The following is a 26467-nucleotide window of genomic DNA, read 5'->3' as shown; positions in this document are numbered from 1 at the left end:
CATGCTAGGCAACCACTCTACCACTAAGCCCCTTTCCCAGCCCCCATGAGATTCTTTATCTCCAATGAACCCCCCAAAAAACCCAAAAACTGGAAGTGGCACTATGGCTCAAAGTGGTAGAAATGCTAGCTTGAGCGAAAAAGCACAGACACTTCCCAGGCCCCCGAGCTCAAGCCCCACAGCCAAACAAAAGAAGAAGAAGAGTTTATCTCATGGCCTAGATTGGAAAACAGTTCAATTAAAGTGTACTTATTCACCCCTTTGTGAAAAACTAAAGGGTCTTGGCTTTGTTTGCATGATTAGGGAGTGTGCACCAGCTATTTAAAACCCAGAGCACTAGATTGGAACTTTTCCTCCTGCTGTAATCAGAAACACGAGAACTAGAAGAACTGGAAAGAGAATCAGAATTCACTGTGGCTGAGTGTTGTTTAACTTCCCGTCTCTGCCACCTCATTACCTGGCAGTGCTAACTGTTGCACACTGTGAGCCCGCCCACCCCAGCTTTACAAAAATGAGGCTGTGCCCACAGCACTCACTGGCAGGTCGTCATGGACAAGGCAGAGCAGACGTGCTGACTCCTGAGCACGCCGCCCCCGCCCCCTCCACCCCAGCCTCCTGAGCAGCCTCCCTCAGGGCCAACGGTCCGTCCCCATGTATAAAACTGACTTTGGGCACTAAAAGGCTTATTGATGGGTAACAACTGGGAGAAATTGAAATAACACGGGGTTGGTTCGTTAAAGATCTGGGGAGACATGTATTATTATATGAGGAGAGGCTTGTGAGGACATTGCCACGTCCACCATTTCTGTGCGTGTGTACAACGTCCACCATCAGCCTCGCCCTGGAATTCATATTTCTGACAGTGATGACATGTCTGTTTTATTATAGGCCCATAAGATGGCTTGGCCTTTCCTTGAACCAGTAGACCCTAATGATGCACCAGATTATTATGGTGTCATAAAGGAACCCATGGGTAAGTTCTTTGAGTTGAATATGAACTTGGTTGAGAAGTCTCAAGAGCTATTTTATCACTCATCAAATTGATAAACCCTGAGGCTATTTTGACCAGGCTGGTGGATGTATGTGTTAGTATGGTCACTGTAGAAAGTAACTCAAGAAGAAAGACAAATACTCTAGGCCAAGCAGTTTCATTCCTTAGGATTCACAGGATAAGAGAGTTCATCATTCCAAAACAGTGGGAATGGACTAAATAGCCATAAACAAAGGAGTAGCAAAGACAGTGATATATGAATGACATATTAGGCAGCTGTATAAAAGAATGAAGTCAGTGAATTTCCTCTTCCCTATCACCTCTTCCTCAGTACAGACCTTAGACTATAGATTCATTTCCCAGGGAAAATTGTGGTATAACTGATCATATTAAGATGACTAGAGGTATTATCATACTAAAATGAATACAAGGGCTGGGAATATATGGCCTAGTGGTAAAGTGCTTGCCTCACGTACATGAAGCCCTGGGTTCGATTCCTCAGCACCACATATATATAAAAAGCCAGAAGTTATGCTGTGGCTCAACTGGTAGAGGGCTACCCTTGAGCAAAAAGAAGCCGGGGACAGTGCTCAGACCCTGAGTTCAAGCCCCAGGACTGGCCAAAAAAAAAAAAAAAAAAAAAGAATACAAGTGATTGTATGGATTTGTGTTTATTTTTTTGTGGAAGGGAGCATGTGTGCGTGGGGTGGGGTGGTTGGGTGGTGGTAGGGAAATTGGGGTTTGAACCTAAGGGACATGTTGGTCTCCCTTAGCTTTTTCACTCAAAGCTGACACCCTGTTATTTGATCCACACCTCCACCTCTGGCTTTTTGCTGGCTAATTGAAGATAAAAGTCTCATTTATTTGTCCACCTGGTTGGCTTTGAACCGTGATCCTCAGATCTCCTGAGTAGGATTACAGGCGTGAGCCACTGGTGCCCGATGAGGAAGTTTATGTTTGGTGGCAAATTAGAAGAGGAGAGCAAGAAGAAAAAGTACCCAGGTGCCAGTGTCTTGAGTCTGTGATCCTACCTACTCAGGAAGCTGAGATCTGAAGATTGCATGCAGCCTGGGCAGAAAAGTCTGTGAGACTCTTACCTCCAATAAACTACTCAAAAAAGCCAAGACTAGGTCTGGGAATGTGGCTTCGTTGGTAGAGTGCTTGCTTAACATGCATGAAGCCCTGGGTTTGATTCCTCAGTACCACATAGAAAAAACTGGAACTGGTGCTCTGGCTCAAGTGGTAGAGTGCTACCAAGGAGCATAAGAAGCTCAGAGACTGTGTTCAGGCCCTGAGTTCAATCCCTAGGACTGGCCAAAAAAAAAAAATCGGAGACTGGAACTGTGGTTCAAGTAGTAGAGGGCTAGCCTTAAGCAAAAGAAGCTCAGGGACAGTGTCCAAACCCTGAGATCAAGCCTTAGGACCAGCAAAAAAAAAAGGGGGGGACCCAGAAAACTAAAGGACACAGTTGGATCTGTCTCCAAAAAACACACACTCACCTGTGGCTTAATGGCAAAAGTACATTTCTGAACACTGCACCATTAGGTAATTTTTGTGTAATGAGTATCATTCCCATACTAACTGTACAGGCATAGTGGTAAAGTAAAACAGCTGTGATGGGCTGGGAATATGGCTTAGTGGTAGAGAGCTTGCCTAGCGTGAAGCTATTCCTCAGTACCACATACACAGGAAAAGTTGGAAGTGGTGCTGTGGCTCAAGTGGCAGAGCACTAGCATTGAACACAGAGAGGCTCAGGGACAGTGCCCAGGCCCTGAGTTCAAGTCCCAAGATCAGGGTGGGAAAAAAAAAAAAAAGACAGCTGTGACCTCCCTAAGGGATGCAGTCTTAAAGTACCACACTGGGGCTTGGATGTAGCTCAGTGGAAAAGCGCCTGCCTAGCAAATGCAACGTCCTGGGTTCGATCCCCAGTACCAAAAACGAAAAAGACAAAATATATATATATATATACAGTTAAAGTACCACACTTTCACCGGGATGTCCTTGATTGAAACACCATTTTCATGACTGAATAGTTACTTCTGTGTTCCTGGTCTTAAAGACTATAACAAGTAAAGCATTGCACATTAAAGCAATAAACTCTGCTGATTAAAAATGAATTACAGTCGGGAGCTTCACACACACTCAGTTTGCTTGCTTAACCAGTGATCTACTACTTAATGCACACCTCCAGTCAGACTTTTTCTCAGTTAATTGGGAAGTGGAGTCTCAGCCATATCTACACAGACGGGCATCAAATTGGACTCTCAGATCTCAGCCTCCTAAATAGGATTACAGGCATGAAATATTGGTACTCAACCACCATTGTTTTTAATTAAATAAAATTAAAATAATTCTTCCCTCCATTAATTTATTTCTGTTGCTGTTATTTGTGTATTACTTTTGCTTATATAATCAACACAGCATTACCTTTGTTCATACATCTGTCTATATTTGTTTAATTACTAGGAAAAAATATACTCATTAATATTTCTTGGTCATAGGGTACCTATACTTCATATGCTTAAGTAAAATACTTGGGAAACTTTAACTCCCATTTCCTGTGTGAGTTGCAGGAAATGTTTCTCTCTCTTTTCTGTTTCTCTATTTTAACCCTGTTAAATATAAGTAAGTATAAATAAAATATATTCTTGGTAAAACTTTAAATAAACAAGCCCACTTTCAAGCTAAGCATGATGGTTCTTGCCTGTAATCTCAATACTTGAGAGGCTAAGTCAGGAAAAGCTTGAGTTTGCGTCCTTCTAGCTTCCATAGCGAGTTCCAGGCCAACCTGAGCTACACATTGCAGACCCTGTCTTATGAAGTGTAAGGAAAAACAAAGACTTTCAAGGAATACTTCAAAACATTGAACCAGTTTTAGTAACTATGTCTGTCTTTTCTCTGCACTCTTCAAATTACTAGATATTAATGTATTGCTTCACATGCTGTATTTGGTGTACAGATGTAGCTGTCACACAGAATAAAATGTGAGATTGACCACCACCAGCTACCACATACCAAAATAATAATAATGACAATGTTGATATCCCAAGAGAAAAATGGGCAAAGTACATATTAAACACAGAAAGAGTACAGATGAATTCTTGAAGACATGAAAAGTCACTTTCCTCGTCCAAATTGTTAGAAGATAAAATTTTAATATTAGCCTACTAGCAGATATTGTCAGGATATTCTATCAGGCTGCAAATCAGTGCTCCCATAACCCCTTCCTCAGACTCCCTTCATGAGCTCACAGAACTCAGGAAATGCTTCCATTTAATGATTTGTTAGGAAGGATATTACAGCCGGGCACTGGTGGCACATGTCTGGAATCCTAGCTACTCCACAGGCTGAGAAGTGAAACGGTGGCTCAAGTGGTAGAGTGCTAGCCTTGGGCACAAAAGGTCAAGGAGAGCATCTGAGTTGAACACCAGGACCAGCACAAAAGAGAAAAAAGCGGGGGGTAGTATTACATATCTGGGCATGTACATATAATATTCATGGCTGCGTAGGAGGCTGAGATTGGGAGGATCATAGTTCAAGGCCAGCCTGGGCAAAAAAGTTCACCAGTAGCTGGGTGTGTCATCCCAATTAGTTGACAGATTGAGATGAGCAATGTTCCAGACCAACTCAGGCCTGACTCCCATCTGAACGGAAGAAGCTGGTGTGGCGGCCTGCCCCTTCGGTCAAGCTGCGGTGTAAAGATGAAGATCGGAGGGGCAGGCTCTAGTATGGCCTCAGGCAAGAAGCATGACCTTAATCAGTGTGAGCTGGGCACCAATGGATCATACCTGTAATTCTAGCTACTAAGGGAGGCTAAGACCTCACAATTGTGGTTTGAAGCCAGGCTGGACTGGAAAGTTTGTTGGACTCTATCTCCAGCTAGCTAATAAATGCCAGAAGTGAAGTTGTGGATCAAGTGGTAGAGCACTAGCCTTGAGCAAAAAACCTTAGAGACCAAAGCTCAGCCAGCTCAGGACCACACTAATAATTGGTTCAATAAAAGGGCTAGAGGGATGGTTTAGGCATGAAGTGCTGGCCTACCAAGTGGAAGGCTTTGAGTTTAAACTGCAGTATTGCCACAAAAATAGTTAAAAGAAGAAGGAAGGAAAAGGCAAATAGTGATATTATAATGTGTACAGATGAACACCAGATGAAAAGATGCACAGAACAAAGGCCAGGTATGGGCTGGGGCTAGACTATAATCTAGTGGTAAAGTGCTCGCCTCATATACATGAAGCCCTGGATTTGATTCTTCAGCACCACATATGTAGAAAAAGCTGGAAGTGGCGCTGTGGCTCAAGTGGCAGAGTGCTAGCCTTGAGCAAAAAGAAGCCAGGGACAGTGCTCAGGCCCGGAGTCCAAGGCCCAGGACTGGCAAAAAAACAAAAACAAAGGCCAGAGAAAGGGTTGTACTTCCAGGAACTTCCACGCCTCTAGCTACCCTGGACCCAAGACCTTTGAGGGTTTTTTTTGTGTGTGTGTGTTTGGGGTTTTTTGCCCCAGAGACTGGGATTGAACATCAATATCTGACTCTTGCTCACTGCCTATCATTCACCAGAGCTGCCCCTCCAGCCCCACCTCGAGGCTTCATTATATAGACTCCTTTTATAGAGGCTTCATTACATAGCCTTGGTTTGGTACAGCACCAGTCAGTAGTGATGAGCTCCACCACCCCTTTGTCCTTCCCAGAGTGTGGACGGTGGAACTGAAAGTTCAGTCCTCTAGTTCCCTTCCTGAAACCTAGGAGCCCCCACATGCCAGGCATCTCAATCCTTCAGCAAACACGTCACCTGCTGTGTGCCAGGAAATGGATGATGCCCATCTTCCTGGGGGTATACAGAGAGGCTGTCGCCTTACGATGTTGGCTTCGCCTGCCTCTTACCTGTGTGTTGTATTTCATACCGTTGTGCTTATTCCTATCATCTACTGTCATTACCACCGTGAATGGGTAAGTTAGTATGTACCAAACAGAAGATAACAATAAAAAATGAGTAACAAGACAAGATGATGTAATTAAAGTCTGATACAAGGATTGTAAAGCAGAGGTTGGTTCATATTCTGGATTACCACCTTCTCTTCGTACTCACACTATACTTAAAAGCCCTTCTCTTAAGTAAAAGCAGAAGAATCTTCACAGCACTCAATCCAAAACAAAATTGGAAAAGTGCTAGAATGTACTTTGTAAATTGCAAAAGAGTCTCCAGGATAAAGCAGCCCAATTCCACAATTGTTTTAGCAATAAACCTGTTTTCTAGTTAGAGCTACAGAATATATTTATTTACAATGAGGACATCTTAAAAACTTTGGGAACCTTTTTCCTTTTATGTTTTTAAGACCTTGCCACCATGGAAGAAAGAATACAAAGACGATATTACGAAAAGCTGACCGAATTTGTGGCAGACATGACCAAAATTTTTGATAATTGCCGTTACTATAATCCAAGTGACTCCCCTTTTTACCAATGTGCAGAAGTTCTCGAATCATTCTTTGTGCAGAAGTTGAAAGGATTCAAGGCTAGCAGGTAAGTAGATGTGCTCTGCATTCTGCAGGAACTCACCCCTGGAACTCCCATTTGCTGTCCTAGCTAACGAATCGGTCCGTGCAGCTCATGCAGCCTGTGTGAACCTTAAATTTTAAAAAGTTTAAAAAAATCAGGGGGCTGGGAAGATGGCTGCCTAGCATGCATGAAGCCCTAGGTTCGATTCCTCAGCACCACATAAACAGAAAAGGCCAGAAGTGGTGCTGTGGCTCAAGAGGTAGAGTGCTAGCCTTGAGCAAAAAGAAGTTCCGGGACAGAGCCCCGGGACTAGCCAAGAAAAAAATCTTCATGGTGTTTTGTCTTCCTTGTCTTCAAGCAAGATAAGTCATTACCAAGAACTGTATTTTTAGAGTCAGCTTACTTGAAGTGAAGGGCAAGTATCCGTTTACCTTCTGTTAAAGGAATCTCAGAAGGAAAAAAAGCAGGCCGGCCAACTGGATAAAGAATCACAATTGTGAACTTTGCCAAGTGTATGAAGTTATCCACCTCTATATATTAACTCATTGCTGTCAAGCTTCCCTCCCCCTGCTCCTTCTCCTTCCTCTCCTCTCCTCCCGGGCCTTCCTCCTTCCCTTCCCTCTTCTCCTCCCCCTCTTCCACTCTTCATGAACATTGACACCAGGGCTTTGTGCTGCGTGCACTCCCATCCCAAAGGGACCACCGACCACCTAGGACATTTTCCACCTAGTTACTCATATATCGTTTTTAATTTTATTTTTTTTTGGTACCAATTCTGGGGGCTTGAACTCATTGTTCCTGAGCTTTTTTACTCATACTTCATACTCTATGACTTGAGCCACAGTTTCACTTTAGGTTTGTTTGTTTTGTCTAGTCCTGGGGCTGAGACTCAGGGCCTGAGCACTGTCCCTGGCTTCTTTTTGCTCAAGGCTAGCACTCTGCCACTTGAGCCACAGCGACACTTCTGGCTTTTTCTGTTTATGTGGTGCTGAGGAATCGAACCCAGGGCTTCATGCATGCACTCTACCAGGAAGCTACATTCCCAGCCCCACTTCATTCAGGCTTTTGTGGGTGCTTAGAAATAAGAATCTTAGGGGCTGGGGATATGGCAGTGGCGAGAGAGCTTGCCTCGTATACATGAGGCCCTGGGTTCGATTCCCCAGCACCACATATACAGAAAATGGCCAGAAGTGGCGCTGTGGCTCAAGTGGCAGAGTGCTAGCCTTGAGCAAAAAGGAAGCCAGGGACAGTGCTCAGGCCGAGTCCAAGGCCCAGGATTGGCCAAAAAAAAAAAAAAAAAAAAGAATCTTATAGGGCTGGGAATGTGGCTTTGTGGTAGAGTGCTTGCCTAGGGTGCATGAAGCCCTGGGTTCAATTCCTCAGTATCCCATAAACAGAAAAAGCTCAAGAGTGCTAGCCTTGAGCACAAAGAAGCCCTGAAGTCAAGCCCCAGGACTGTCCAAAAAAAAAAATCTCACAGGTGTGAGCCCACCAGCACCTGGCTTTTATTTACATGGCTTTTTGTATACTAAGATTTTTTTTTTTGCCAGTCCTGGGGCTTGGGCTCAAGGCCTGAGCACTGTCCCTGGCTTCTTTTTGCCACTCTGCCACTTGAGCCACAGCGCCACTTCTGGCCGTTTTCTATGTGGTGCTGGGGAATCGAACCCAGGGCTTCATGTATAGGAGGCAAGCACTCTTGCCACTAGGCCATATTCCCAGCCCTATATAATTTTCTTTAGGGAACATAGAAGCTAAATTGAGAATTCCACTTGGTTCTGCTTAAGTGAGTTACAGTGTTAAGAGTTGCCAAGGATTATAGGCGTGAGCCACCAGCTCCTGGCTATACTTCTCACACACACACACACACACACACACACACACACACACACACGTTGACTTTTTCCAGTGAGCTAGTATGTTTCTTGTACAGTTGCCATTGTAATTTAAGATGTCTTCCTCGTTCTCTACTCTGCCAGGGATGAGCGCAGGAGCAGGCTCCCCCACGGCGCTCAACATGGCGCCCATAACAAAGCGTGGTTGTTTCTGAAGTGTGCTTCATGATTCCCTTTTGTTCTGTATTCTGTAGGTCTCATAACAACAAACTGCAATCTACAGCTTCTTAAAGTTCAGCACGTTAACCTAACATAAAACACAGCAAGAAGCTGGTTGTCTGAACTATTTTCAATTAAGGAGCCAGATGTTTTTAGTCAGGTTATCCTGACGAGACGTGACCTAAACTTCGTTTTTATTGGTCGTAACAGTCCAATTATATTCTTGGCCAATTTTGTCCAACGGACAAGGGAAAAACAAAGTCAACGACACCATTATCTTGTCAAGATCAAATGGTTTTACTATTATGGCAGAAGCGGGAAAACTTTATTGAAGAAAAAAAAGGAAAAGAAAGCAAGAAAAAAAAAAGACTATGGGGTCACGTGAAACTCCATGGAGAAGCCACGTCCGCTCTTCAGTGAAGAAGCTGGTGTAGTCTCACAGAAAACTTTTGACTGTATTTATTTATTGTTGCAAAAAAGACGCTTTTTTATTGCTGCCCTCATTTGTCAGCTAATTATTTTTTCTTATAAAGTCCAGCCCTGGTTCCATGCGATGCATCCTGTCTCTTATCATGACTCCTGTAGGTGAAGTTCAGACGACCTCTAGATGTCTTTTCTTTCTATGAAAGGAGCTGCTATGTACACATGTGCACACACACCTGGGAATCAACAATGAGTTACTGTTCATGGTAGACAAAAATGAAGCTCAATGAGAGGCTGGGCTGCGTAGTCCTGGACTACAGACTGGCGCCTTGAGCACGCCAGTCCAGTCCGCCATTCACTCCGCACCAGGCTAAAAGGAGCAAAATCTATTTGAAGGTATCTTGTTTGTAAACATTTGTCAGATTCTAATTTTTTTCTTTTTGTATTAAAATTCAACTATGGATGTATATGAATCAAAATAAATGGAGATACTTTTTCTCCCACAGATGGAGGTGTCTTTGTGCGCTCATGATCTGTGAGCTGGGCCGGGAGGGGGCAGAGGCTCCGGTCTGACCTGGGTTTCTCCGGGACAGTGGTGGTCCTCGTGTTAAGATTCTCCAGTGCACTGTCCGCACGTGAGGGGGAACCTCCGGGGTGCTAATCCCTTTCCACGCTTGACTGGACCCTTGAGAAGGGCCTTCATCTGTGCTCTGATTCCAGGCAGATGCCCAGTTACACACAGCGACCGACGGCCGAGGGAGGGAGGGCATTTCACATGCCCTCATCCTCTGTCGGTGGTGGTTGGTTGGGTTTGTTTCTGTTTGTTTGTTCAGTCTGTTTGTTCCCCATAAGGAAAAGTAGCCTACGCTGTGGGAAAACAGGAAAGCATGGGAAGAAGGTGTAGAGTTTGAACCTTCTACAGTGTTCTTCCTGTGCTGTGAGAATGGTTCCCTCAGTTGAATTAGGTGGCTTTGCAAGGATTTCTCTAGAATTTTGCACTAATTCATGCTAGCTTTGTCCTTACCGTGTCCTGGAATTTACCTAGTTTTTGTTTTTTGAGTTTCCTTCTGTTTAATGTCTTGCTATGCAAAACCCTTCCCAGCCCTTGGTTCTTGAGAGCAAGCTGTTGCTACAGTTCCATTCTTCCCTCTCCCAAGCTCAGGTGCACACGTTTTCCTGCAGTCATTTTATTCCTTCTGTACATGAAGATGTCACATCAGCTCAATGTAGAAACCTGGAAACAAAGTTTTTGCCTAAAATATTAAGATGAAAGCAGTTAAAAACAGGTTACTTTGTCCGTCTAGTTTTTTTTTTTAATGTTACATGTTCTATATGTACTGTGCTGATGCAAGCATTTTACAATGAATGAATTATAAAATTATTCGGCAGATCATCACATCACAGTATTTCTGTACTATTTATTCATATCTATAAATATATATGGGCTTGAACATTTAACACTTTCCTATCTGTAGGCAATAGATTGCTATGTTTTTAACAAATTGTGGCAAACAAATTCTTTTTGTACGTATTAGAACATTTCATCCTAGGAAAATAAAGTATTGGTTTTGACATTGGATTTGGTGCCATTTCTGATGAAACAATAGCTGGTTGGTTGGCTGGTTGGTTGCTCTATTTTCTGAAGCTGTTGGCATCGCCAAATTGTATCCAAAAAGCAAGTACTGAAAGCCAGGCACCAGTTCCCTCACACCTGTAATCCTAGCTACTCAAGGCTGAGATCTGAGGAACGAGGTTCGAGTGAAGCCAGCCCAGGCAGACAATGCCTAGAGACTTTTACCTCCAATTAACCAGCAAAAAGCCAGAATTGGGGGCATGGCTCAATTGAAAGAGCACTAGCCTTGAACGGACAAGGCCAAGTACAAGCTCCTGAGTTCAAGCCCAAGGACCAGCACAGAAAAGGAAAACAAAAAGACAAAAAAATGATGTTCACTTTAATAACCATTTCTGTCATAGGTATGTGAAGACATTTTATATAGTTTTATCAACTAGAGCTCTAGTCTTTCAAAAGTGATTTTTGAATAACGTACATTCTTCAAAAGCTACTTTTCTATGAGTATTCTTTAACAAAAATCTACTGTTCTGTTAAGATATTAAGCTGTTTGGCTTTCAATAATCCAAGTAGAATAATGCACATCTGTAATGCTACTAGAATGTTTCTGCCCCAGTCTTGGGACCTGTAAATAGATTTCACTTGCATCAATGGATTTCTTTGGCTAAAAAAATATTTTCAGTGTTTGCTATGCTTCATCTCCAAATTCCCAATCCTTTGAAACCATTTCATAAAAATTATTTTCATAACGGTAAAGCTTTTTTCTCCAAATTCTGCAAAGTTTATACTTCATGTCCTGCTGTGATTTTTTTTTCAATTGTAAATTTTGGGAAAATATTTTCTAAAGCAAAACATTTAATGACCTTTTTATACTCAAGTGGCCTGGAGCGTTGTTTGTAACCTGCCTTCCTAAAACCTACAAATAAAAGATCTTTCCCTATTTCTGTTGATTTCTGTCAGGCCAACTCCCAGTTTCTTTGTATTTCTTACATTAGCCAACCTGGTGGCCTTTGAAAATCTGCAACTCTTACAGACTGAGCTGGGCAGAGCTGCTCTTCTCTAGATGGAGGCCATACCCCAGTAGTACCAGATTTCCAGCCCTTAAATAAAAGTAATGGAGGCTGGGCACTGGTGGCTCACACCTGTAATCCTAGAGTTTCAGGAGGCTGAGATCTGAGGATCGAGGTTCAAAGCCAGCCCAGGCAGAAAAGTCTGTGAGACTCTTACCTCCAATAAAACTACTCAGAAAAAGCCGGAAGTGGTGCTCTAACTCAAGTGGAGAGCGCTGGCCTTGAGCAAAATGAAGCTCAGGGACAGCACCCAAACCCTGAGTTCAAGCTCCAGGACCGGCACCCAAAAAAAAAAAAAAAGGTAATGGGGGAAAAGGGCAAGCTGAGAAATATCTCTAATAATGTGAAATAGTCTGAGGCACTTTGGACCAAATTCAACTCAAGAAATAAGCTATATTTTTTTAAATGATGAAGTCCTGTTTTAACTTGGTTCCATAGTTAAACAGATCCTGAATTTGAGGTTAGACACGCTAGGTGACCAGTCAGTTTGTGAGAAGTGTTTGCATGTATGTGTGTGTGCTTTAGGTAACCCTAAAAGGTGATTTCAGGAGCAAGAGGAACTGTGCCAAATGGTGTCTTTGAGACATATCTAAAAAGCTAAAGCCACAAAGAAAGGAAAAAGTTTATCTTAGAGACCTTTCCTTACCAAAAGAAAAAAACAAGTACTTACTTCCCCGTGAATTTTCAAGTGACAGCTTAATTTGAAGGACAGCTGCTATTGAATTACTATTGGGCTACTGAGTATTTTCTCGGTGAGGCACTATTATTAAGTGCCTGTAGGCACAAAGGGCCCTTTAGTCTTTGCCCAAATGTATGTGCTGAGAAAGAAAAAAAAAACTATCAATAGGACAAAAGGATTAGAAACTACCATGAATTTGCTAATTAAAATTTTCCTGACTGCATACTGACAAAGATTCTGACCTTTTCTGTCTAACCTGGAGTTAGTCTGTTCTTTCTTTAGGGTCTCCCTCTCCCATCCCCAGCCCTCCCTGGGTCTCGCGGAGGCTTTGCAGACTGGGCCTGAAAGATAGCCGGCCTTCCATCTCACAAGTGCATCACTCCACACTGCCTGCAAGCTCACCGCGCGACGTGCAAGTGGCAGTGAGCATCAGAGGTCTGGCCTTTTTGTATGTCTCTATTTTTTTTTCATATCTTAGTTCATTTGAACACTTCTGAACTTAACTCTCAAGTTTATGTACAATTATTTTCTCAAGTCCAATCAGATGCATTTCTAACACCTCTCTTCAGGCATCAAAATGGGTGTATTTAGTTTTAGTGTAATTTTCCCGACCTTGTTCCTCAAAACACAACTTAGCCTTTTTTTTTTCTTTGCCAGTCCTGGGTTAGCACTCTGCCACTTGAGCCACAGCGCCACTTCTGGCCAATTTTTACATATGTGGTGCTGAGGAATCGAACCCAGGGCCTCATGTATAGGAGGCAAGCACTCTTGCCACTAGGCCATATCCCCAGCCCACAACTTAGCCTTTTGCCATTTAAAACTTTAGTTTCCAAGGCTAGAGGGTGGCTCAGTGGTTGAGCCCCTGCCTAGCGAACACTTAGGCCCTGAGTTCAAACCTCAGTACTTAAAAAAAAACAACTTTGACTTTTGTGATGGACCCTGTGAAACCTAACCTAATCGTAAATCCTGAATAAAACATTACTGTGAATCTCTTCATTTGGCCAGCCTCTGGTGCTCATACCATTGTAATCCTAGCTACTGGGGAGGTGGAGATCTGAGGATTAAATTGTGAAGCCAGCCCAGGCAAACAAAGTTGCTGAGACTCGTATTTCTAACTAACTAGCAAAAAGCTGGAGGTAGAGGTGTGGCTCAGGTGGTAGAGCACTAGTCTTGAGCAAAAAAGCCAAGTGAGCTTGAGTCCTTGAGTTCAAGCCCCTAGTACTGGTACTAGAAGAAGAAAAAGCCCTCTTCACTAGCTGCATGCTCTGCTGTCAATTCTTGATGCTGTAATGGAATCGATTTATGAGCAACTGTAGTGAAACTTTATTAAGAATCAGACAAGACTGATTTTTGGAAAATCCATTCAAAGTCTCCAGTATTGCATTATCACAGATTAGCCAGAACCTATCAGCTTCATTTTACTTCTGCCCCAGATAAGAGGTGAGAAGTCATGTCTGAAGCAACTGTTTATTCCGCCGTGTTCTTTATTCCATCAACTGCAGTGTCTCACCCCAGACAGCCCTGCGGTGCAAGGCCTGCTTCTCGTCAAGCCCTTCCTCAGTCTGTCTTTGGGAAATAACCTTTGTACATTATTGGTATCTATATTTGTAGTGCTTTACATTAACTGAAACAGCTGTATCTGAGAACAGCTGTAATGTCAAGTATCAGATCGTTAGCAGATTCAACTAGTGATTAAACCTTCTTTCAAACCCAACTAGAAAACATTTTCAATTTGCTTGCTTGTGAATTGTCCTTTATGAACGAGTTTGAGGAGTCGGTTTGAGAGGGTGGGATTGTTTGTTTTCTCAAACCTTTAGGCTCAGTGAGACTAAATACAAAATCCAGGTGCATCCAAGATCTGATTTCAAGGCAAGATTTACTGCTTTCCATACACAAATGTGGTATTTGGTCATCATAGAAAAATGACATCAGCTACACAGAGTATACTTAGCATCGCGATACTGCCGTTGCTGCCAGCTTGGCACAAAACAAGCTATTAGGAGCAGGAGGCTAGAGTCTGGGCTATATTTTACATTTTGGTACATCAGCAACTCTTGCCTTCCATAATATTGTGCTTGAATTAAGCCTTTTTGTATCTTTAAGTGTAAAATTTTAATACTTGTCCTGCTCTAACCCTAGCATTTGATCTAAGTGACATTTCATCTGTAAAGGTCTTCAGATGAGTGCGTTTACTCTTTTTGTATAGAATTTGAAATGTGACGGTTTAAGTATAAAATTTGGCTTGGTACACGATATAAACAGTTCAAAAGTTGTATATTTAAATTCAGATGGCTTTTTTGTGAACTATTTCTACCGAAGAATGTATTAAATTAAAATAATTTAAAAAACTTAGCATGAAGCCGTGATGTGTTAACTGCACAGGTCAGGTTCCCCGAGGGGTGTGAATAAATCCGCGCGTGCTGTCGGAGTGCAGGGACCGTCTTGTAAATGAGAATGGGTCACTTCCACATTGGAGTTGGGATGATACCGAGTTGTCCACGAAGGAGCTGCGGGCCCCCCGGCTGCACCCACGGAGACGTCGCTTCCGGTCTCCCCGCTCAGGCTCAGCCGCACTGGAGGCGCATGGCCGCGCGCACCCGCCCGTCCCGCTGGCGGTTGAACCTCTGCACGTAGCTGCCGCCTCGGAGCAGGCCGTCCCCGGGGCGCACGCGTCCCTTCAGCCGCGGGAGCAGATCGCGGGGCAGCTGCCGGCGCTTGTGGTAGATGTGGCCCATCACGATGTACCTGGTGCCTGAGCAAAACAACCCAGAGAGGAATGAACCGTGGGTCGGCCCGGGGCGCGCCGGCCTTCCTAGCTCCTCCCTCCTCGGGAGGCTGAGAGCTGAGGATCGTGGTTCGAAGCCAGCGCAGGCAGACAACCCCCCCTACCCCCCCCCAAAAAAAACAGCTTTAAAAGAAAGAGGGGCCGATCCCCCAGTGGCTCGCGCCTGTGGTCCTAGCTACTCGGGAGAGGGAGGGCTGAGGACCACGGGGCGGAGCACGAACCTTGAGAGCAAAAGCGGAGCAGCGCCCAGGTCCCGAGTTTAAGCCCCAGGGCTGATGTCCGCGTGCACGCGCACAGGGAGAAAGTCTGAGCTGTGCCTCAGGATCTTGCTGCACGCCTGCAAACGCACTCAGCCCACAGACAACCGGCGGGACCCCCCCCCCCCGCCTCCGGGGTGCTCCAGGCCCTCCCTCGTGGGCCGTGCGAGCACAGCTCTAAGAACAAGTGGGATGAGGCACGCCCCCCCCCCCGCCCCGCAAGCTGTTCTCAGCATAATCTGCTTCCCCGTCCACCCCGCTTCCTAGCGCGTTTACTGAGCGTGGCTCTCCTCCAGGAACGGGCCCCCACGGCCGGCCTTCCTACCGAGCTTAAGTTCCGGGCAGGGCCGGCTGCAGGCGGCGGGGTCCAGGGCGAGGACGTGGATCCGGAGGAGGAAGCCGTCGGGCGCGACGTACAGGCGGCCCCGGCGGTACAGCCCGTCGCGGTCCAGCAGCAGCGTCACCAGCCGCGCGCCCGCGCCCAGCGCGTCCACACCGCGCACCACGCCGTTCGCGGCTGCTTCCGGGGCGAGAGAGGGAGAGCGCTACCGTCCGTCCGTCCGTCCGTCCGCCCCCGGCCCGCACCCCGTCCCGCAGCCCCCTCCCTCACCGAACTCGCTGGCGCAGTACGCCTCGCGCTCGTCCGGGTCCGCCCCGCACGGGCGCGCGCAGGGCTCGGCGGGCCAGGGCGGCGGCGCGGCGGCGCGCGGCCGGTTGGGGTGCAGAGCGCGCGCGGGGACGGGGGTGGCGGCGGCGCGCGCGGGCCCGCGCACAGCGGGGAGGCGCTGGAGCCGGGGGCGCGCGCGGCGCGGGGAAACCTCCGACCCGGGCGCGCGGCGCGGCGACGCGCGGTTCTCGGCCTGAGCGAAGCGCGGGCCCGGCGTGGCGGCGGGCGCGCGCGTGGCCTCCCGGAAGCCGGCGCGGTTCTCGGCGGGCGGCGTGGGCCAGGCGCTGGGGTCCGGGCCCGCCGGCTCCCGGGGCCCGCCGCTGGGCTCGTGCTTCCTGCTGTGCGGCGGCGAGGCTGTGGGGAGCAAGGGGAGGTCGTCAGCGGAGGCCTGGGGGGCGGGGGGGAAGGTGAGGACTGGGAGAGCCGGCGCACACCTGCCGGAGGCGAGGCGGGGGGCCGGAAGTGAAGGGCGGAGGAGCGGGGGTCCCCGGGGAAGGAGGCGGGCAGGGGTCTCGCCCTCTAAAGAACGAAGCGCGCCGCCGGGGGCCCCCACGCGCGCGTTTTGCCCGGGTTTTGGAGCTTTTCTCCGGCCCGGAGGCTTGGCCCAGCGCGGTCCCCTGTTTATTCTAGGGCTGAGCGCTCCCGGTCACGTGGGCCGAGGCGGACCCCGCTACCCCCACCCCCACCCCCAGCCGGGGCTGCCCGCGCCCACGGCCGCCGTCCGCCGAGCCCCCGGTGGCTCCGCACCGTTGGTGAGGACGCCCCGGGCCACCCGATCTCCCGAGGCCTGGGCGCCCCTGACGACGCCGCTGTTTGGTTTTCCCACCCTGTTTACACTCCGGCCGCGAGTGGCGCTCTCTAATCCGGCGTCCTAGACACCGCTCGCCGGTAAACCGCAGCTTAGGAAGGTTTGTGCAAGGCCTGGCTGGGGAGGAGGGGGGGTGGGGGGGGGAAGGGGACACAGGCCCCCGGGTGAGTGCAAAAGCACGCACACATCGCTGCCATCACACACACACTCACACGCAGAGATCTCCTAACTAGCACGACGTGAAGACACATTTTAAACACGTTATTCGCGGCTTTTTTTTTTTCCTCTCTCCACTTCTGCAGACAGGTTGGTGAACAAACTTTAAGCCAGTTTGGGAGCTGGGCAGCGCTCCACGGCCGGTTACACAACCCCGGCTCCCGGGCTGCCCGGGTCCCCGGCGCCCCCACCCCCCCCCCCCCCGATCGGGCGCCGGGGTGGGCAGCGCGCGCTCGGCGCCCCCGCCGGCCGGCAGCGCCCCCTGGGAGGCGAGGTTTGTCTTGCCTGATCGAGAGTCTCCTTTCAAATCCGCTTTCCCCCCGGCACTAATGACTGGGTCGCGTCCTCCCTCCACCCCCCCCCCCCCCAACACTCGATTCTGATTCACTATGGTTCGGGGAAGGGCCCGGGGGTGAGGGGAGGGGGGGGGGGCGCCCTGAATAAAATGCTGCCGGCTGGCTGGCCCTCTCCCCGGCTCCCCGCGGGCAGCACCATCTGTTGTCACCGGCCAAGGCTGCCTGACATTTGGGGTCGGATGCCGCTGAAGTCCTTCAATGTCCCGGTGGAAAAAAATAACCCCAGGTGACCCGCGGGGCCGCGGGAGGTGGCGGCGCGCGACACCCAGATAACAGGCGGGGCGCACCCCAGCCCGCCGCTCCCGCCTCCCGCCTCCCTCCCGGGCGCCCCAAGCGCAGCTCACGCCTGCCTGCCAGCCGCGCGCGCCGACGTCCAAGGCAGGTCCCGGTTTCCGGGGGTGCCCCGAGGCTGGGATGGGGCGATGGGGGGTGGGGGGGAGGAGGGAGATGCCCCGGGCCTGCCCCCCCCCCCACCCCCCCGTTCCTGCGGGTGTCACCTCCCGCCACCACCCCCCCTGCCTGGGCGCACGCAGCCCACCCGCGGGACCCGAGGGCGCGCCCCCACGCTGTGCGAGGGGGGGGCGCTTGCTGCCCCCTGCGCCCCGCAGGACCCCACCCCCCCCCCACCCCCGGGGCCTCCGGGAAGCCGCGCCCAGCCCCTTCGGACACTTCCCGCAAGCACTCGGCGGTGCGAAGTTTCCTCCAGGCCGCCGGGCTCGCCGGGACGCGGGCTTCTCCCCGGAAAGACTGCCCGAGAGACGCGTCCTGGGGACCCACGGTGCGAACGCGCGCGCAGCACCCCGAAGACTTCGGGCCCCCTGGCTCCGCCCCGCCCCCGTCCGCTCCGCCCCGCGCCCGCCCCGCCGGGCCCTCCCCGAGCCCCGGCTCCGGTGCCCCGGCCCGGCGACCTCACCTCCGCCCTGGGCCGCCAGGGGCGCCGGCCGTCGACCCCACCGACAGGCAGAGCAGCCAGAGCGCCCCGGCTGTCATTTTGGTCGACGGGGATCCCGGGCTCGGAACCCCAGCCCGGGGCTTCGGCTGGCGATCCCCACCCCCGGGCCCTGCCCCCGCACCCCCACCCGCCCATGCTAATGAGGGGCGCCGCGGGGGAGCGGGCATCGCCGGCCCCGCCGCCCGGCAGCCGCCCCGCCGCCCCCCGCCCCGCCCCCCGCCCGCCCGCGGGCCGGGTCCCCACGAAGCCCGGCCGGGCACGGGCGCCCCGGTCCTGCGAGACGGGCGGCGGGGTCGATCGTCCCGAACCCGGAGGGAGGGAAACCCTCAACGAAAACCCGTCCTCCCTCCCTTCTCTCCTCCTCCTCCCTCCTCCTCTCCCTCTCCTCCTCTGCCTCCTCTTCTCTCCCTCTTCTTCTCCTCCCCCGTCCCTCTCCTCCTCCTCCCCCCCCTCCTCCTCCTCCTCCTCTTCCTCCTTCTCCTCTTCCCTCCCTCCCCCTCCTCTTCTCTTCCTCCTCCTCATTCTCTTCCCTCCCTCTCCTCCTCCTCCTTCTCCCCTACCTCTTCCCTCCCTCCCTTCCTCTCCCTCTCCTCCCCCTCCCTCTCCCTTCCTCTCCTCTTCCTTTTTCCTCTCCCCCTTCTCTTCCTCCTTCTCCTCCTTCCTCTCCCTCCTCCCTTTCCCCCTACTCTTTCCTTTTTCCTCTCCCTTTCCTCCCTCTCCCCTGCCTCTTCCCTCCTCTCTTCCCCTCCCAACCCCCACCTCCCTCTCCCCTCCCCCCCTCCTCCCCTTTCCCTGTCGCTGGCCTTGTGCTGTCCTTTCCTCCCGGTGCCCTGGGGTCTTCTAGGTGAGGCCGGGCAACCATGAGGGGGGCCCGTGTGAGTGGGGGCCTCACCGTGGCCTTTGCCCCAGAATGGAGTGCCAGGGCCATTCCCAAGGGGTCTGGATGCTCCAAGTGACCCGCGGGCTCAGGGACCCCACCCCAGGGCCCCCCCCCCATGCCAAGGGAGAAGCCCCAAGCATGTGCTCATGTTTGGAGAGATTTCGTTTGGGATGTGGGGTGGGGGTGTCTGTTTTATTTTTTTAAGACTTGGAGTAGCCTAGGCTGACCCTGAACTCTCCATCTGCTGCCTCAGAGCCGGGATTACAGGCATCTGCCTACACACACAACAGACAGCATCTCGCCACCATGAAAATACCAGCAGGAAGGAGTCAGGAGATGGCTGGTCTCCTTTCAGCACTTCTGCTTCAGAAAGAATATGTTGAAGAATGCAGAGGGCCTTAGGAGCTCCCAGTCCTGGGGGGGGGTGGGGGGGGACTCAAGGAGAAGGCGAACTTCAGGGGTTCAGGTAGAGCAGGTGGCTCAACTGCGTGTGTGGTTTGTGGGCTCAGTGAGGCGGGTTTGCTCTTGGGGAGAGGAGCTGCTCTGCGCAGAGCATTTGCCCAGCCCGCTCAAGGCCCTAGGTGTGATTCCCTGTACAAAGGAGAAGGAAGCAGATGAAGCCGGAGCAGCAGCAGAGGAGGAGGGGGAGGAGAACGAGGGAAGAGGAGCAAGAGTACAAATAAAGCTGGGTGCTGGTGGCTCACACCTGTAATCCCAGCTTACCTGGCTGAGATCTGAGGACCACAGTAGACTCTTATCTCCAGTTAACCACCAGGACAACTGCAAGTGGCGCAGTGGCTCAAGCGGTGGAGCGCTGGCCTTAAGCACAAGAGCTCAGGGACAGCGCCCAGGCCCTGTGTTCAAGCCCCATGATGGACAGCCACAAACTAATTCAAAAATGGAATGGCCATCTGAGTAGGGTGCCATATTTGTGTAGCTCGATTCAGTTTCATCATTGATCTGATTATGGGCCTCATTCATAAAACACAGATGCACAAGCCAGAACCTATTAACTTGGCGGAGAGGCTACAGTCCCGGTGAGTCAGAGGGCGCTGTAACTCTTCATCTGTAAGTGGCCTGGAGACCATTAACTCAAAAGTAGAGCTGAAAAGCGGGGTGCTGGTGGCTCCTGCCTGCCATCCTAGCTACTCAGGAGGCTGAGATCTGAGAAACCCAGTTCAAAGCCAGCTTGGACAAGAAAGTCTGTGAGATTCTTATCTCTAATGACCCCCCCCTCCCCCCGCAAAAACCACAACAACCAACAACAACTGGAGTGAGCTGGTTCTCTATTTCCTACCCAAGGACTAGCCACTCTGGTCACTGGCAGCCAGGTGCATGCAAAGCCAGTGTCCGTACACTCAAGATGCCATTAACTTCGTGCCCAGATTACACACTTCTATACGTTCTTCTCTTTCCTCTTGTCCCACTACGCAGGTGTGAGCTTTGAGCCGCAAATTGTCCCTGTCTCCTTGCTCACGCGTGGGGATTCTACCAGCCTGAGCCATTGTTTTTGCTGTTCAGAATGGAGTCTCTTCCTGGGCTGGCTGTGAACCGAAAACCTCTGGATCTCAGCTTCCCTGAGGGGCAACCTGGCACGAGTCACCAATGCCCAGCTCATGGGTGCTTCCTTTAAGCCGAGCGGAAAGAAAATGAATTAAGCTTCCAGCACTCTCAGTTACAACCACTCCTTAGACATGCCTCCTGTGCATTCAAGTCACCCAGACCTAATTTGGGGTGTTCTGGGAACCTTTCTGTGCTAGGGAAGGTTTAAATGTGCCTGGGCTAGGGCCCGGTCCTGAGCAGTGTCTAGCTTGCAAGCACAGAACCACAGTAATGGTGGAAGGCACAAAGGGTTCCCGTGCCACAGTGCCAACTGATTGATTTACAAGTAATGGGCCACCCGAGCAGGGCTGGGCCAGTGTTCTCTTTCAATAAACAAGTCACCCCGGAATGTGCTTGGTAATGGAAGCCAGGGGCAGGGAGTTGGAATGCTGAGTGGCACACACCATAGCTGTATTTCCCTGTCAAGTGGAAGAACCCAGGAGCCCCGAGGGTCCCCTCTCCCCCTGCCCCTGCCGCTTCTGGTATTTGGGGCTGTATGTTTCTGCTTAGCAAATATTTATTGAGCACGAATTATGTGTTGGAATTCTCAGGTGACAGGAATGTCATTGTGTTTCATGAGCTTCCGGGTGGCTCTCCAAGGACCACGTGAGGGCTTGGTGGAGGATAAGGGCGGGGGGGGGGGGGGGGGTCACCAGAAAGTGCCTGATACCATCGGGAGGCCGGCTTGGAGTCAGCCCCACCATCTCCAGGGAGGAAAAGGACCAGAGATAGCAGGGCAGTCACTTCCAATGATCTAATCAATCACACCTACCCAAAGGAATCGCAGTTAAACACTCTAAGATTGGGGCTGATGGCTCACACCTGTAATCCCAGCTACTCAGGAGGCTGAGGTCTGGGGAGTCAAAGTTCAAAGCCAGCCAGAGCAGTAGAGTCCGAGAAACTCTATCCCTGAGTCCCCCCAGAATGAGAACTGAGATAAGGACAAAGCTGAGCACGTGCATGTATGTGTGAAATCATAAAAATGTAGTGAGTTTGATGGAAATTACATAAAAGAGAAAAAGTCAACTCCTACCAGGTCACCGGAAGAAGTCAGGCAAACCTCCCCACCTGCTCTGTGTCATAATAGCAGCGGTGCTGCCAAAAACACCCAGGACTCATCTAGACCCAGAACAAGAGGCCGGTGGCTCCTGCCTGCAATCCTTGCTATTCAGGAGGCTGAGATGTGAGGATCGCGGTTCAAACCCAGCTCAAGCAGAGTCTGTGAGACTCTCATCTCTAATAAACTACAATGAAAAAGCCAGAGGAGCACAGTGGTTCAAGTGGTAGAGCACTAGCCTTAGACACAAGAAGCTCAGGGACAGTGTGCAGGTCCTGAGTTCAAGCCCCTGGATCAGCTTTAAGAAAAATCTATTTTTTTTTTAAGATTATCTTTTACTAAGCAACACCAGTACCTCTTGTACCACATACATGATGGTTTAAAAGATACGTGATGGTTTAAAAACTCGAAAGTGACTGAGACTTCTTAATCATTCAAACCTTGCTCTCTTGCTCTAATTCTTCCAATTAACCCAAAAGCCAGGCACCAGTGGCTCATACCTGTAATCCTAGCTACTCATGAAGCTAAGGTCTCTGGATCAAGGTTCAAAGCCAGCCCAATTAGGAAAGTATATGAGGTTTTTAATCTCCAATGAACTAGCAAAAAGTGGAGTTGTAGCTCAAGTGGTAGAGCACTGCCTTTAGCAAAAAAGCTAAGGGACAGCACCCAGGCCCTGAATTGAAGCCCCAATATCAGCATCAAAAAAAAAAAAGAAGAAGAAGAATGATACCTGTATTTTATATGTACAGATTTTTTTGTCACTCATTACTCCTTAAATAATAAAACAAGCAGAATGATTCACATAAGAATTACATGGCAGGGTTGGGAATGTGGCTTAGTGTAGAGTGCTTGCCTAGCATGCATGAAGCCCTGGATTCAATTCCTCAGCACCACATACACAGAAAAGGCTGGAAGTGACGCTGTGGCTCAAATGGCAGAGTGCTAGCCTTGAGCAAAAAGAAGCCAGGGACAGTGCTCAGGCCTGGAGTCCAAGCCCCAGGACTGGCCAAATAAATAAATAAAAGTAATCCATCTTGAGGGTCAGGGATTCACCCACTCATGAGAGAGAGCCCACGCAGGTCAAGGTGAGTGGTCTGCCCCCTTCTTTGCCTGTGGATTCCGCAGCGTGAGAAACCTCGGCTTCCAGTTGAATGGCAGGGCCATGACAGTGTTTCCTGACCTCACCTCTTCCCTGTACCCTCCGCCCTCCCCACCCCATTGAATTCCAACTTTCTGACAAGGAAAGCAAACTTTCCAACTAGCATTATTCATTATTCATTAGATCCCTTCCCTTGTGGTAGTTACCTCTGATTGCATAATAAATGACGCTTGCATTTAGTAGCTTGAAACAATAAGCCTTTGCTATTGTTTTCTTTGGGTGGCGTAGGAAGGGGTCACTCCTACCTCCTGAGCTCCTAGGCCAAGACATTCTGGCTTTGTCTCAGAATGGCTGAGGGGCAGGGGGGCAAATCCAGACCCAGAACAGGGGTCTTTCCCTGGGAAGAGCAAGGCATGGTCAACACAGGGCACACTTCATCTTGTCTTCATAAACAAGGATTACTGATGGGCCTCCCTAGGAGTGACCCTAACCTCGGAGAGCGCCCTCTGTGGGCCTGTCCTGGGATCTGCAGCCCGCAAGCCTCCTTCAATCAACCTGCCTGTGAATTCTGCCCTCTTGGTTGGTAGCTTCTACCCTTGGCTTTAAAGGGTTTCCGTTGTCTTCCCGCTCCACGGAAGGGGATGTTCACAGTCTGGTTCTCATCTCCCTTGTTGCTTTCATGGGGTTCCAAACAAGTGGGGAAATGGCATTTTCTACTGGCTCCACTGGGGCCACACTTCGAGCTAGCATCCTACTGGTTACTTGAAGACTGAGCTGATTTGGGGCCATAATCTTTCAGGTCTCAGACTGCTAAGCAATTGGGATGACAGGTGTGAAAAACGCCATGGTTAACCAGCAAAAAGCTGGGTTGGATGTATGACTCAAGTGGTAGAGCACTTGTCAGGCAAATAAGCAAGCAGGAGGTGCTGAGTCCAAATTCTAGTACTGAATTCTCCCCTCCCACCCCTGAGAAAAAAAAACACTTGCTTTTTAAATCTTCAGACCTGAAATTAGAGAAAGACTGAAAGGTGTGTCTTCAATTTGCCAATGGAGAGGTCATGGTTGAGGAGAAATTGCCCGGTGGCCTGAAACAATGCCAAGAAAAGCCTCCCTGAAAGAGAGAGGAGAGAAGCAAGCAGGAGTCACAAGACCCCAGGTTGGGCTGGGAATGTGGCCTAGCGGTAGAGTGCTTGCCTGGCATTCATGAAGCCCTGGGTTCCATTCCTCAGTACCATAGACACAGAAAATGGCCAGAAGTGGCGCTGTGGCTCAAGTGGCAGAGTGCTAGCCTTGAGCAAAAAGAAGCTCAGGGACAGTGCCCAGATCCTGAGTCAAGCCCCAGGACTGGCAAAGGAAAAAAAAATGTGATCTTCAGTTCTCAGGCAGGCATGTTTAAGGTTTGGAATCATATCAGAGTCACAGCAAACTTCTTCCTGACCATAGCTCCTGTCAACAACCAGGAAATCAGCACTGTCCAATGGCAGCTAAACTTCCCATTTTCTCTAATGACCTTTCTCTGTCTCAGACTCAGATCCAAATTGCCTTCAGTTGTTTTCAGGCATTAACTTGCTGACATTCCTTTTGTGCAAATTGCAAGAAGACTTTAAACTTTTCATGCTAGACAACTGGACTGGACTTAATTCTTTATTTCTTTTATTTCATTAATTTGTAGATCATCCACACAAAACCTGATATTCTCATTATGTAAAATGTGTTCCTCAGAATTCTTTGAAGACAGAAACTATAAGTTATGTTTTACAGCATAGAAACCATAAATTATGTTTATTTGTGTTGTAACAGCATAGCTTCCCTATAAAAGTCTCCTTAGTCCTGGAAAACCCGAAGGTAGCACAGAAGGCAGCACACAAATCTTTTTTTTTGTAATTTATTTATTAATTAAAATTTTTTTGTGCAAAAAGGGTACAGTTACATACTTGGGCAGTGTGTACATTTCTTGTGATATCTTATACCCTGTTTTTCTTTCCCTTCCCTAGGTCAGGTAGACATATATACAATACCCAATGTACCAAGAACATATACAGTAGCCACATGGCCACGCCAAAGAGAATTCACCTAGGACTTTAAATGTAATGTCGATATTAGACAATATGTCAACAGTAGTCTTATATGAACGTACATACATAGCTTTTGAGCTATTGTAGTCCACTGAGAGGTCAATTTTTGACCTTTATATGTTGAGTAGTTGTTTGGTTTTAGTTACATACTGTTGGGTTGCTGCCCCAATCCTGTGGGAAATACCATTTGACAAGCAGTTTTTGGTTTCACAGACCTGGTCTCTACTGTCTCCCCGTCACCCCATCTTAACAGTCATATATCAGAGAGATCATGCCCCTTTATTCTCTGTGTTCTAGGCTTGTCTCGCTCAACATTATTTGTTCAAGTTCTGACCATTTCCCTGCGAATAACAATATTTCACCATTCCTAATCGCTATGTAGTATTCCATTGTGTATAGGTACCATATTTTTTGGATCCATTCATCTGTGGAGGGGCATCTGGGTTGATTCCATATTTTGGCTATTGCAGCACATGAATCTTGGAGAAAGGATCAGCACAGAGTTTTGCCAAGTATAGTTACCTGTGGCAAAGCTCAATTTTCTCTCTCTCTCTCTCTCTCTCTCACACACACACACACACACATACACACACACACACACACCTGGGTACCATTTGATTCCTAGGGTTTTTTTTCCTTGCCTGTTGTGAGGCTTGAACTCAAGGCCTGAGCACTGTTCTTGGCTTCTTTGTGCTCAAGGCTAGCACTCTACCACTTGAGCCACAGCGCCACTTCTGGCTTTTTTCTGTTTATGTGGTGCTGAGGAATCGAACCCAGGGCTTTGTGCATGGTAGGCAAGCACTCTACCACTAGGGCCACATTTTCAGCCCCCTGAGCAATTTTTGTTCAAGGCTAGTGCTCTACCATTTTGAGCCACAGCACCACTTCTGGTTTTCTGGTGGATAAGAGTCTCACTGACTTTCCTGGCTGGCTTTGAACCACCATCCTCAGATCTCAGCCTCATGCCTGTAATCCTAGTTATTCAGGAGGTTGAGAGCTGAGGATTGAGGTTCAAAGCCAGCCAGGAAAGCCGCTGAGATTCTTAACCACAGTTAAACTCCAAAAAGCCAGCATGGCACTGTGGCTCAAGCAGTATGATCTCAGCCTTGAACACAAAAGCTCAAGAACACTGTCCAGGCTCTGAGTTCAAGCCCCATGATATTTAAGTAATGATATTAAAACAATAAAATAATCAGGATAAGAAGGGAAAAAATAAATTCTCCTTAAATATGTACAGTTTTGTCTGTTGCTCCTCAGTAGAGCTGAGGAGGCAATTCTTTTTGAAAAGAGTAAAAGTCACTTTTTGGAACAATCATTCATACACTGCATCGCAATGTTTTCAAAACAATTAGAAGTGTCTCTTAATTTGTAATACAATCGATGTGATGACAGGTGAGATGTTAAAGTGGGAGGGGAAAAAAGAAAGCTGGTA

At 49.0% G+C, this 26467-nt stretch overlaps 2 protein-coding genes across 11 annotated transcripts in view; one reads left to right on the top strand and one right to left on the bottom strand.

Annotated features, from left to right (window-relative positions):
* Positions 1-10539, top strand: part of Bptf (bromodomain PHD finger transcription factor) — a 113206-nt gene extending 102667 nt beyond the window's left edge. For all 10 annotated transcript variants that reach the window (XM_048366981.1, XM_048366979.1, XM_048366977.1 and 7 more), the window contains 3 exons: positions 889-973; positions 6326-6512; positions 8575-10539. In XM_048366981.1, the coding sequence (XP_048222938.1) occupies positions 889-973; positions 6326-6512; positions 8575-8611 (309 nt within the window). In that variant the 3' untranslated portion in view covers positions 8612-10539. The remainder of the gene's footprint in view (positions 1-888; positions 974-6325; positions 6513-8574) is intronic.
* A 3601-nt stretch (positions 10540-14140) lies between these two features.
* Positions 14141-19250, bottom strand: C17H17orf58 (chromosome 17 C17orf58 homolog). The gene is made up of 5 exons (XM_048366883.1): positions 19215-19250; positions 16738-16861; positions 15934-16344; positions 15649-15840; positions 14141-15033 (listed from the first exon to the last, which is right to left on the bottom strand). The coding sequence occupies exons 1-5, from the start codon at positions 19248-19250 to the stop codon at positions 14846-14848; spliced, it is 951 nt and encodes a 316-aa protein (XP_048222840.1). The 3' UTR covers positions 14141-14845.
* Positions 19251-26467: the final 7217 nt, after the last annotated feature.

Source organism: Perognathus longimembris, chromosome 17 (genome assembly GCF_023159225.1).
Source record: "Perognathus longimembris pacificus isolate PPM17 chromosome 17, ASM2315922v1, whole genome shotgun sequence".
Taxonomy (NCBI): Eukaryota; Metazoa; Chordata; class Mammalia; order Rodentia; family Heteromyidae; genus Perognathus; species Perognathus longimembris.
Note: the sequence above shows the minus strand (reverse complement) of the source record. Positions and strands in the feature narration are given on the sequence as shown.

Coding starts and splice junctions, on each gene's coding strand:
- C17H17orf58 (XM_048366883.1), bottom strand. CDS start 19,250: ATGGCCCTGGCACTCCATTCTGGGGCAAAGGCCACG. Junction 16,862..19,214: donor ATTCTGGGGCAAAGGCCACG/GTGAGGCCCCCA, acceptor AGCGGTGTCTAG/GACGCCGGATTAGAGAGCGC. Junction 15,034..15,648: donor CTGCCCGGAACTTAAGCTCG/GTAGGAAGGCCG, acceptor TGTTTTGCTCAG/GCACCAGGTACATCGTGATG.